This window comes from Lepisosteus platostomus, chromosome 4, assembly GCF_059453375.1.
Source record: "Lepisosteus platostomus isolate fLepPlt1 chromosome 4, fLepPlt1.hap1, whole genome shotgun sequence".
NCBI classification, from domain to species: Eukaryota; Metazoa; Chordata; class Actinopteri; order Semionotiformes; family Lepisosteidae; genus Lepisosteus; species Lepisosteus platostomus.
In genome coordinates, this window is record NC_142614.1 from 6,629,233 (window position 1) to 6,641,433 (window position 12,201).

A 12,201-nucleotide genomic window follows, 5' to 3' on the forward strand; every position below is an offset into this window, starting at 1 on the left:
TTGGAGAAACGTTTAATTGATCTAAAGTTTAACTGGACCAGTTGACCCCTAAATCTGGAGTTAGAAACCCCTTCACTAGTGTTTGTGGGAATCGGAGGGAGCCTGTGCCTAGATCTGTGACCATATAACTGCTGTTTTATTAGCAGTTTTTCAGAAAGGATTTAACGCTTACATTTCATTTGTATTTGAAGAGGACAACACAAGGTCATATGGATATAAGAAAAACAAGATATAGAGGTCTTAGATAAATAGAGGGACAAACAGACCCCATGCCTTGTAAAAGTATTCAGACCCTTTCTATGGTGACCCGTCTTGTGAAATTACCAAGTAACGCGCGAACATTTAACAAAAATTGAATATGTTGTTCAAAACCTGAATTGCTATGCTTGTCTCATCAGGACCCAGACCTGTGGGTCCTGATGAGACAAGCATAGCAAGTTTTGCACATTGCCTGTTGTTGTTTTTTTGCACATCGTCTGTTGTTGTTTTTTGCACACTGCCTGTTGTCTCTGTCTTTCTTTTGCTGCACAATTGTATTGTTGTTGTTGTTGTTGTTGTTTTTTCTCTTTGTACTACTTATGTCCGAGAGCTAGCTAAATAGCATTTCGTTATACCATATACCATGTATATGAGTGTAATGACAATAAACTTGAACTATCGCGGCCATGATGAGGGATCTATGGGGATATGTCTCTGCTCATCTGCACGTTTGCCCCATTCTTCTTGGCCAGTTTCTTCAGGCTGTCTCATGTTGCTTGGGGATCGCTTACAGACGACAGTCTTCAGGGTTCGGGTCTTCCTAGGGATTTTTAGTAGGATTCAGGTCAGGATTTCGACGGGGACATTCACTTTCTTAGTCTGAAGCCAGACTGTTTAATTTGTCTGTAAAAGAAACTGGGGTTGTGGAGGGGAGTCTAGCATTTTAGGAAGAGAATGAAACAGAAGAGTCATGGTCAATTCTCATGTATTTTTAATTGCTATAAAATGGTATAGGATCTTGCAAGAATATCCAGAATTTTTTTCACTGTCTTAAACTGTGTTTTTATGCTCGTTTTTCTCCTGTACTGTATATTTTCCAGCATGTGTATCTGTTTGCTGCTGATTTCCCTTTTACTTGAAATGTTGTCCTAAAAGGTGCTTCGTAAAGGCTGAATATGATAATTACGTCTGTAAGTTACTGGCAGAGAGAAGCAAAACTGCCATGAATTCTTAGAAATATCCATGTATAATTCCACAGACACGTAAAACGTACGGGCATGAATATAAACAATGAGTTATCACTACAGTTTCTGAGTCTCATTTTCAAGTCTCATATGATAACAAGTCTGAACTATTTCTGAATGTATCCACTGAGGTATAGGGGAAAAATGAAATTGTGTTATCTTCGTGGTTTTGAGTAGTTTTGTACAAGTCCATATTAAGATTTCTTTCTTAGTTTGATTAAGAAGCCTGTGGCCTGTGCGATCTGCAGGTGTACTGTATCTCATTATGGAATTCAGACCCCTAGAAAACAATTGGTTATGGGCTCTGTTTGTTGATGAATTGAGAGATTTGATTGGTTGACCTATAGATAGGATGCACCTGAGGATGTTTCTTCTGTATTTTTTTTACATTCAAGTCACATCTACTCTTGAGGTCATCTTGCAACAGGCAACCAGAATGGAGACTTTTAGCCAGATGAGTTCGAGCACGCTCACTGGGGGACAGTACTGTGTTGCTGCAGTTGGCTTTCGGTTTACCGTGCTTACAGCAGTGCTTGGCAGAGCCAGTCCTAACCTTTACCACACAACAGGTATGGGTATTTCTTCCATGATTTCCTCATGGTCCACTACCCTTTCCTGTGCCTTTACCATAGTATACCACAGTGACATATTTCCTTTTACTTACACGAGCACACAAACACTGCCTGGACATGATTTCATAAAAAGTTTATAAAAATCTTTAAAAAAAAAAAACAGCAATACAAATGACAATCATAGCCATAGTAGAAAAGTATATTCTCCCAAACAGATCCTCACTTCATATACAATTTAATACAACAGTCAGACTCAAAATACTGGCTTTGTTTAAGGCACTTTGTAAAGTTAGCAAGTTATAGTATATATTGTGTGTTTATATACAGTAAGTCGATTTGTATGATGCAGCTACAATATTTTACTCATTGAGAAAGGGTGAATTTATCTGGACAATGTCAGACCGGCTGTGGTATCTTCACCTGTATTAACCTCCTGCGTTCTCTTTCTATCTCTCCCACTCCGTGTACTGAGAGGAATGTGCAATACAGACACACCGACACAAACCGCATCATCAATCCACAAACAGTTAGAAAGAGATAAAATCCCAAGACTTGCATGGAGTTGTCCAATGACATGGAAATAACTCAAACTTTTAAGTGGTTATGAAGTTATTAGACAGGTTTTCACCATTACTCTTTTCCCATTTCCCTTTTTAATTGCCTTTCTTGACATGGTCCCTTTTTTCCACCTCTTCTCCTTCGTTTCTGGCTCTAGGAGTTTACCTTCTAATTCGCTTGTTAACAACTTTTATTCCATAGCATGCAGAAAGAAGACAAGTCTGTTTGTTGAACTTGAATTTCAGCATGGATTTCTCTGATGGAGAGCTTCAGTAAAAAGCCACTTATTTTAAAGTCACAACTGTTCATCTCTTATGTCAGTAGGTCAGTGAAATAACTGTCAGTTGTGATGGCGTGACACTTGACCACGGTTTGACCACAGTCCTGCTTTCACAGTCCGAACTGCTTTACAAGACTCGGACAACTCTGCCACGTTTAGCTTACACCTCTGTTGACTCCTGAAGAGAAAACAGAAATCCCTTATTTTGGCAGGCAACTGTGAAAGCCTTACTGATGCATTTTCAAGAACATTTACATATCATCTCTAAAGAACAAGCTTGCTCAGGGTGTTTTAAATGGTGTTCCTATGGGCTCTTCCACACTCCAAACTCAGTTTCCAGATGATTTCTAATTTCTTAAACGTGTACATCATTGCAAAGTCCAGGCAGAGCGGCTTAGTGGAAAAAAACGACTCCAGCTCTGGCCTCCACCCTCTGACACCACCACACTTGGAGCAAGAGCGGGTATTTCATCTGATATACCACTCAGCTCTAAGCCTGGGGGTGGGGCAGTGCTACACGAAGGCTGTTCTGCACATCTCTTGCCGACCACAAGAACCATTTATGGGTATGGGTATGGGTTAGGTGGCTATGGTGTTATTTCGTGTTTGTGTTCTCTGTCTAGGCAATATGGCCACCTGGTTTGCATACTGCAGTATCATTGGTTAGGAGCCTTTCCATGGGAATGTGCTGATGTAGTCCGTCTTCATGCAGCGTGCAAGCTGGGTGGCTGTATTGCTTACGGCCACACCCATCTCGCCTTTCCATGTTTATTACAAGAAGTCTACAGAAGAGGACAGGAGGCCCATCAAGCATCTTTGGTTGCTTGTAATTTACTGATCCTCTGATTTTATCCTGCCTTTTCTTGACGGTACAGTACCTGGGAATCGGCTCCAGGTATTTTCAAAATAAGGAATCACTCAAAACCAAGTTCTGATATGAGAACGAGTCCACAAGAATAAAGGGGTATACATTTTCTTCAGGAAGAGGGTACATTAGCATAGATACGGTATGAAGCATTTTGGAAATGTGTCTATAAATGCTTTAAGAGTCCCCATAGGGAGTTTCAGCTTTCTTTTTGATTTGTCAGCATTAAGAATATAGTCCACACCAAAAAAGAGTAAAATATGTTTTTCCCTTTTTCATGTTTGAGCCAGATCAGATCAGGAGAAACTCCCCATCACAGAACACCAAAGAGCATCTAGGAGTATACATACACATAGATACAATTTTTTATATATATAGAAAGAGAGGAAGACTTATATTAGTGCAAAATATTATTTCAGGTTTATACACTATAAAAAAACATTAATACTGTGCTTGAATCATTCTGACTGGTCCACTTGCCCCTCCAGCAATATTAGATTCCCTTGTTCTGTGCAAAATCAAAAATTCCTAAAATCACTTTTTTTTCCAGTGTGGAGTGACACTTGATCCAGCTGAGATTAAAAGTGGGAGAACTTGGCTTGAACTGGTCTATCTGACTGAGATCCCTGTGAGACAGAACCAGTAGTACAGGTAGGCACCAGCAGAGTTTACATCCTACAGGAAATATACTGGCCATACTGCTTTTTACTGACTGTTTTGGTTGGTATTCTCTAATGGTTTATGCCACCTGAACTGGTTTACAGTGGCTTTACTGATTTATAGTAAATGTACTGGGTAACTATGACTGAGTACTGTACTGATGTTGGTTATACTGGTTTACACTGGTTTTACCAATTTATACTGACTCATACTGGTTGTACCAGTTTATATTGTCTGAGCTAGGTGATTTATATGGGCTGTACTGGTTTATACTGGCAGAAATGATTTATGATGGCAGTCCTGATTTAAGCTGGTGGACTGGCTTAGTACAGCAGTATACTGACTTCAATACACGCTGTTTTGGAAGATGAAGTGCAGCGTCTGCACTGATCTACCTGTTTATAGATTTGGGATGTAAGTGGTATATTGGGCGTGTCTCACAGCAGTCACACAGATGACTTTGAAACCTGTAGGGAGACGAGGACACTGGGGTCAGAACTCGGGGACTGCAGTGAGGGCAGTAGACCTCACTGTGGACCATGTGAACAAACCACTCTCTGGCACTCTCCGTCTCCACGTGGCTGTGTCCAGTGAGAGGACAGCCCAGTGAGGGTGTGATGTCACTGGCAGGGGACGTCCTTACTGACGGCCTGCGGCCCCTCCTCCCACTCCTCTGGCCCGAGGGTCAGGGAAGGCGAAGCCATGGTCAGGGGCAGACTCTCCAGCGACTCGGACAACAGGCGCTGGTTTTCATGCTGGGGGCAAAGCACATACCGTCCCGGCTGGTGCACCTCTGCTACGGCCACCGGGGCGGCGCCCTTGAGCGGGCTCAGGGAGAAGGGCGGGGGCGGCGTCTTGAGGAAGGCATCGCTCCCCAAGGGCTCGCGGCCCCCGACGGCCCCCAGCTCCGAGCCGGGCTCCTCCATGTTGACGTACAGGATGTCTTCGGGCCCTTGAGGGTCCGGGAGCTCCTCTAGGGTCTTCTCGAGCTGACAGCGCAGGGACTCAAACCCAGGCCGGTCCTTGGGGCTCAGCAGCCAGCAGGAGAACATCAGGGCATAGCTAAGAGAGAGAGGGAGAGAGGGAGGGAGTTAGGGAGGAGAGAGGAAGGCAAAAAGGCAGGTGGTGACATCTGTTAAACTGTGGTGGCAATATTGTCAGTTCTGCCAATAAAGCACCTTTGATTTAAACTCAGTTATGCTGACTGACAGAATCAGGCAGAAATAGTCCGACACTTGAGGAGAGACAGACAGAGCCAAATAAACAGGCTGTCAGACAGACAGAAAACAAAATCAGACGGATAAACAGTCATACAGAGTCAGACTGAGAGAGTCAGACAGTCAGATAGGCAGGCTGCATTGCTCACATGCTGTCCAGGCAGTCTGGGGGCTGTTTGAGCCGGTTGCCCTGTCTCAGGTAGTCATAGATCTCACTGTTCTCCACACCAGGGTAGGGCGTCTGGCCCCTCGTGGCTATTTCCCACATCGTCACACCAAACGACCACTAAAAGACAGAGAGAGGATGAGTGTGGGGTAGAGCGTGGGGGTGAGGTGAATTAATACAGACACGTTGAACACAGCCGTATAATAACATTGGGCTGAGAGAAAGAAGAGGAAATGATACAGATTGAGTCATTTATATATTATTGTGAAGACATACATTGCTTATTAGACATGCACATGCTACTGCACATAACTCTGCATACAGCAGAGATACCATTCTGTAACCTACTCTCGTCAGACCACAGATGCTCAGCAAGGATGGGCTGATCAGTGGAAATGGAAGGCCTTTCTTAGACCTCTTAAGAAAACCCGGTTGCACCATTAGGTGGTGGTCTTCACTCTGTACCAGACCTTTCACAGCAGTAACCTACCCGCAGATGGGAGGAGCCACCCTTCAGACATTAAAAAATCACACGGCACTGCTCGTTAAGGTGTAAACCCAGTGTTCAGTGTGCAATCTGGCCTACCTAAAGATACCCCTCCATTCAATTAAAGAAGTAATTTCAGTAGTGGAAGAATTGGGTCCCCCCCATGTGTAAAGAGCTTTGGGATAAAAACTGCTTGGCAAATGCCATTATTACTACATTACACACACGGCACCTACACACTGCATGAATTGTGTATAAACTCCACATGCACAGCACACATTCTGCTCACACATTATCAACACCCTATACACACGGCGCTCACCACGTCACTCTTGGTGGTGTAGACTCTGTCTGCCAGGCTCTCTATGGCGATCCACTTCACTGGCATCTTGGAGATGCGGCCCTGGCGGTAGTAATCGCCATTGTAGATCTTCTTGGACAGGCCAAAGTCTGCCACGCAGACCGTCATGTTCTCGTTCAGCCTGCAGGGGGAGAGAGGGCTCATGAGCAGCGCACTACCTGCCTCCCGGCAGAGAGAGTGTTCAGGGTCTGCAATTCCAGCTTTTCCCTGGCAGCTCACCTGTTTTAATTTCTACAGCCTGTTACCTTTGCATACTGTGATTCTCATCGTCACACTACAGAGGGTTATTATTTTGACTACTATCCACAGATTTGTTAAAAATACGGTATAAAGTTGCGCTGGTAAAACCCGAAAAGGCTCAGACTGCTGTGCAGTGGGAGTCTGAATGTGAAAAAGCAATGCTTACATGCAGTTCCTGGCTGCCAGGTCCCTGTGGATGAAGTTTTTGCTGCTGAGATACTCCATTCCCCGAGCGATGTCTGTCATGAACTTCACAAGCATCTGAGAGGGCAAGTACTGAGAGGGAAAGTTGAGAGAGTTAGGTGCACCCACACGTTTCTCCAGCAGAGGGCAGTCTATCCTCACTCCCTTTCTGCTTAATGGCAAAGTATGGTGTTGAGCGCTGACGACAGTGCAGTCTTAAGCAGGCAGCTGTGCCATATTGTATCGCATAGAGTACTGACCACAGGACTCACAACTGAGGATAGACCAGGCAGCTGTAATGTAATACAGTATAGTGTTGAGTACTGATCACAGGATAGTCTTGCAGTTGTAGGAATACAGCAGGTAGCTGAGCAGTGCAGTATGGTATAGTACTGGGTACTGACCAAAAGGCTCAACGCAAAACTAAAATAAGAAAGGGTACTGACCACAGGGCAGTCCCCCAGTCGGGAGTACAGCAGGTAGCTGTGCAGGTCTCCGTGCTTCATGAAGGGCAGGATGACCACAGGGGAGGGGTAGCCTTCACTCTCCACAGTCTGCAGACACACCCCTGTGCGGAGAGGTGGGGTTGAGGTTGGGAAAAGCCCAATTGAAGCCATCACACTGAGGCAGAGTCCGAGACACATAGGACACATAGGAGGGGAAAGGCATGTACACAACTCTTTCACGCACACTCACACAGTCCCTCCCTCCCTGCCCGGCCGCCTCTCACCGATCAGCCTCATGACGTTGGGATGGTCGAACTCCTTCATGCAGGCCGCCTCTCGCAGGAAGTCCTCCATCTCGCTGCGGGTGCAGATCGCGACTGGGAGACAGAAAGTGGCAGAGGAGAAGGGGGACATAAGGGATGAATAGATATCGTACAAAAGCCTGTGCAGGAACACAACCTGCAGAAAAGAGACAAATGGGGGGAGAAAAGAAGAGAAAGAGAGGGACGAGTACAGATACTCACTCTTCATAGTCTTGACAGCGACTTTGAGCACAAATTCCTCCTGAGACAGTAAGCCCTCCATCACTGACCCAAATTCCCCTGGGGAAAGAAAGAGCAATGCTAATCACCCGCCTGATAATATTCTTAGTAGTAATAAATACCCACCTTGAGCATAATAACCATCATCTTAGTAATAAAACTAGCAGGGTGAAAACAATGTTAAGTCTGTAATATTAAGGATGGAGAAAGAGACTGAATGAGAGGTGTATTATTCTCTTTCTGTATAACTGTTTATTGGGCTGTTGTAAAGAGGTAAGGGGACAGAGAGAGAAGAATATAGTGCCTTACCCTTCTTAGGGTCAATTTATTATACAGGCAGCAGTGGGGAGGTCAAGGTGTGGAGGGAGAGGGATAGAGAGAGGGATGGGAAGAGGTGTACAGAGCACCTACCCTCCCCCAGTGTTTTGCCCAGGGTCAGTTTGTGGCGATCCACCATCACATCCTGCAGCTTCTGTTTCAGCTCGTCACTGATCCCCAGGCTGTTCACTGAGAGCAGACAGACCAAGTCAGAACAGACATACACAGAGTCAGGGCAGACAGAGTCAGGACAGAGATACACAGAGTCAGGGCAGACAGAGTCTTACAGATATACACAGAGTCAGGGCAGACAGAGTCAGGACAGAGATACACAGAGTCAGGGCAGACAGAGTCAGGACAGAGATACACAGAGTCAGGACAGACAGAGTCAGGACAGACATACACTGAGTCAGGACAGACAGACCACGTCAGAACAGACATACACAGAGTCAGGGCAGACAGAGTCAGGACAGATATACACAGAGTCAGGGCAGACAGAGTCAGGACAGAGATACACAGAGTCAGGGCAGACAGAGTCAGGACAGAGATACACAGAGTCAGGACAGACAGAGTCAGGACAGACATACACTGAGTCAGGACAGACAGACCACGTCAGAACAGACATACACAGAGTCAGGGCAGACAGAGTCAGGACAGATATACACAGAGTCAGGGCAGACAGAGTCAGGACAGAGATACACAGAGTCAGGGCAGACAGAGTCAGGACAGAGATACACCGAGTCAGGGCAGACAGAGTCAGGACAGAGATACACAGAGTCAGGGCAGACAGAGTCAGGACAGAGATACACAGAGTCAGGACAGACAGAGTCAGGACAGACATACACTGAGTCAGGACAGACAGACCACGTCAGAACAGACATACACAGAGTCAGGGCAGACAGAGTCAGGACAGATATACACAGAGTCAGGGCAGACAGAGTCAGGACAGATATACACAGAGTCAGGGCAGATATACAGTACACAGAGTCAGGACAGACAGAGTCAGGGCAGACAGTCAGGACAGACACAGCTGTGGCAGTAAAGAGCCACACTTTCCCTGTGTCTGCCAGGGCTGTGGTGCTGTGTGGGACTGTAGCTCCCTATCTTTACCTTCAGTATCCTGTACTCCCCCTCTCTCCTCATCTCATTCCTTTTAATCCGAACTGCCTTCCTCCTGCTCCTCCTTCTTACTCCCTCCCTACCACACACCCATTCCCCCCATCCCTCCCCCTGTGCGTCTCCCTGTGTCCTTCATCTTTCAGAATTTCGTGTTGGAACAGGTGTCCTGGTTTTCCAGGAAGGCTTGGGCAATAGTAATGACCTAACCTGCCTGTTTCTGCTTGAAATACGACACTGGTGGCTCCAGACGGGTGTGTCTTGTGCTGGTCAAGTAGGGCTAATCAATTCATTCAGAGGAGGAACAATAATGGCTATTGCAGTGTCTACAGAAGTTTCTCCAGGGTTAAGTAGAAATTCCCATATTGATGATCTATTAGCAACCAATTGACCAAGATGGGCTAAATGACCTTGTGACATTCATTCACTTAAAATGTCCAAAGTTTTATCAAAATCCATCAACCATGGAATTACCCAGGCTTAAAGGAATGTTCCACATAAACAAGTTAAAGGGAACTGGATATGCTTAATTATCCCTGAAGACACTCTAAGAATACAGTTAGTATCAGGTGTCTAGATACATCCATGTTCCCAGAAAGATATTGGTACTCTGGAATTGTCTTGAAGAAGTAAGATTAGATCCCAGGTGTAAGATATCCCACACAAACAGGTTAAAGGAATTGAATCACTTTAATCATGAACAGAGAGGAGTACCAGAGGACTTGGTCAAGTATTCAAAATTCTGAAAAGGGTATTGACAAAGTTCATATCCAGAAAGCTTCTTCGGGATCAACTGTGAAACATGAGACACATTAAATTGGATAAAAGTGAATATAAGAATGAGCAGGAGATGGTTTTTTACACAGAGGATCTAGGACTGTGATTTGGATAGGATTTTTTCCTGAAGAAGCTGGGAGAAATCCTGCAGTTGATTAAATGTTAAAACAGCAGAAGTTTCTGAAATGTTTTTGTTGTTAGTAAATAATATATCGGACACCTCTATTTCTGTACATAGAGACTTTGGCGACTGTGGTGCGTTAATTGAATAATTGAATAATTGGTGAAGGGGTGAGAGCCACATTCTCATGTGGGAATAATAGAAATTCATTTGGTATATTAAGGGGCTCATGCGGGTAGTTGGTATTGGGTTGTGCAGTGTAGGTTTTGGTTTGAAGTGGTAATAGTTAAATTCTTCTTGTACAGTAGCAATGTTTCCCATGTGCTCAGGCCTTGCGAGCCACCTGAGGGGAGGTGGGCCTGTGGCAGGTGGGTGATGGGACCCAGTCCTCCAGCACAGGCAGAGTGGCAGTGAAGCAGGAGTAGCTCCTATCATGGACTGGATGTGGTGTGAGAACTCTACTTGCCAATGGACCTGTTGGATTCTGCCTGCCATCCATGCTCTCCTGCTTAAAAGGGGTCTTGTAGTGAGATCAGGATATCCCATAGCCTGCTTGGGAATGAATGGTTGTTGGAAGTCTCCATCCCAGGGAAGGAAAAGAACAAGAAAACTGGAAGTCTGAGATGGGGAGGACATTAATTGACAGACCCAATCCTGGAGTGTTACGTGCTCAACTGAGTAAAAGTTCCAAAAGGATTGGGTGGGAGGGAAGACTAAAGAAGAAGTACCAGTCCAGGAGCCCAGCTGAAGGAACTGCAGAGCCACATGACCAGTAGGATACCGCCGCTCAAGCATTCATGTGCTGTAGCTGCCAGAGCCATGCAAGAGAACTTCAGCAGCTGTTAACTAGGGTATGAAACTTGCAGGTGCAGATGAAAGATCACCGGGATGCTATACAGGACTTGCTGCAGTCTGAAAGGTAAGAGAGCCAGCAAGGCACAGAGTTGAAAAGACAGCCAGGAATAGACCGTCGTGCTCTAAGCTGAAGAGGCAGAGTGTGGTCCTGCAGGCTGCTGACTAGGAGAAGAAGAACACACCAGAAACAGTCAAAAATGAGCTTGAGAAGTTGCAGCAGTGCTCCTACACTCCAGGAGGAATTGGAAAGCCTGTAGTGTGAATGTACAAAGCTGTCATGTGAGCTCAGTGGGGCTCTACTGGAGATCTGAGATGCTGGGTGTGAAGGCAAGATCAACTAAAGGAGATGGACAGGGAGCGGAAACAGTCTTGCAGCCTCCAGATTGAGCTGGGAGAAGTCAACCAGGAGATGTCCACCATCCCTGCCTTTCCGGTGGCCTTCTCTGAGAAAAGCTGGTTGGGTGAAAGGGTTCTCTACTGAAACACTACTGAAAACTGGTCAGAGGGAAGAACAAGGAAGATCAACAACCAAACAACCAGACTACCACAGAATCTCAAGGTCTGAAGTTAAAATGGGCAAGATATCCCATGTAGATATACTACAGGCAGAGTGTGGGCAGTATTGAAGTGCCCTGGATGAGGCCCCATAGCCCTTGATGTGCCATGTCCGACTAAGCAAGTAGTCTTGACAGTGTAATAGAAGACATGCGTCTCTTGTCATTCCTCTCCTGGACAAGATGAGGGTGTTTAAGATGACAAAGGCAAGGAAGCCATTTGGCAAGTTTATTTACTTGCTACCAACAACCGATGGGGGATTTGATCCAGCTGTTTCCTCAAGCATCAATCCACTTCCATTTCTAGGAAGGTCTGGAACAAAACATTAATCTTTTCTTTGTAAAGAAGCATCTCCTGTTCGATCCTTAATTTTGATTTCTGCACTTGATTTTCAGTAGCACGTGAAAGCATCAAACCCACGGGATTCAAAATTGTGTGAAAGCGTGTCAAGAAAAAGAACAGCTGGTGTGAATGTTTTAAACAAACTGAATACTTCTTCCCAGCTCCCTCTTCCCAAGGGATTTGGCAGCTTGTCCTTTGGCAGGTTCAAGAGTGCCGTTTATCTGATAAGAGAGTAGTTTCCAAGAGTGGCTGGATTGGTGCCCATCCATCTGCCTGTTGTGTCTGGGCTGCAGCAGATTCGCTGATAAGTAGAGAAA

At 45.4% G+C, this 12,201-nt stretch overlaps 1 protein-coding gene across 1 annotated transcript in view; it reads right to left on the reverse strand.

The window, feature by feature from the left end:
• Window positions 1-1,913: 1,913 nt before the first annotated feature.
• Window positions 1,914-12,201, reverse strand: part of axl (AXL receptor tyrosine kinase) — a 42,289-nt gene continuing 32,001 nt past the window's right edge. The window contains exons 14-21 of the mRNA XM_088627891.1: window positions 8,212-8,307; window positions 7,783-7,860; window positions 7,543-7,635; window positions 7,259-7,380; window positions 6,796-6,905; window positions 6,351-6,510; window positions 5,525-5,661; window positions 1,914-5,220 (exon numbers count right to left, since the gene is read on the reverse strand). Of these exons, the coding sequence (XP_088484017.1) occupies window positions 4,779-5,220; window positions 5,525-5,661; window positions 6,351-6,510; window positions 6,796-6,905; window positions 7,259-7,380; window positions 7,543-7,635; window positions 7,783-7,860; window positions 8,212-8,307 (1,238 nt within the window). The 3' untranslated portion in view covers window positions 1,914-4,778. The remainder of the gene's footprint in view (window positions 5,221-5,524; window positions 5,662-6,350; window positions 6,511-6,795; window positions 6,906-7,258; window positions 7,381-7,542; window positions 7,636-7,782; window positions 7,861-8,211; window positions 8,308-12,201) is intronic.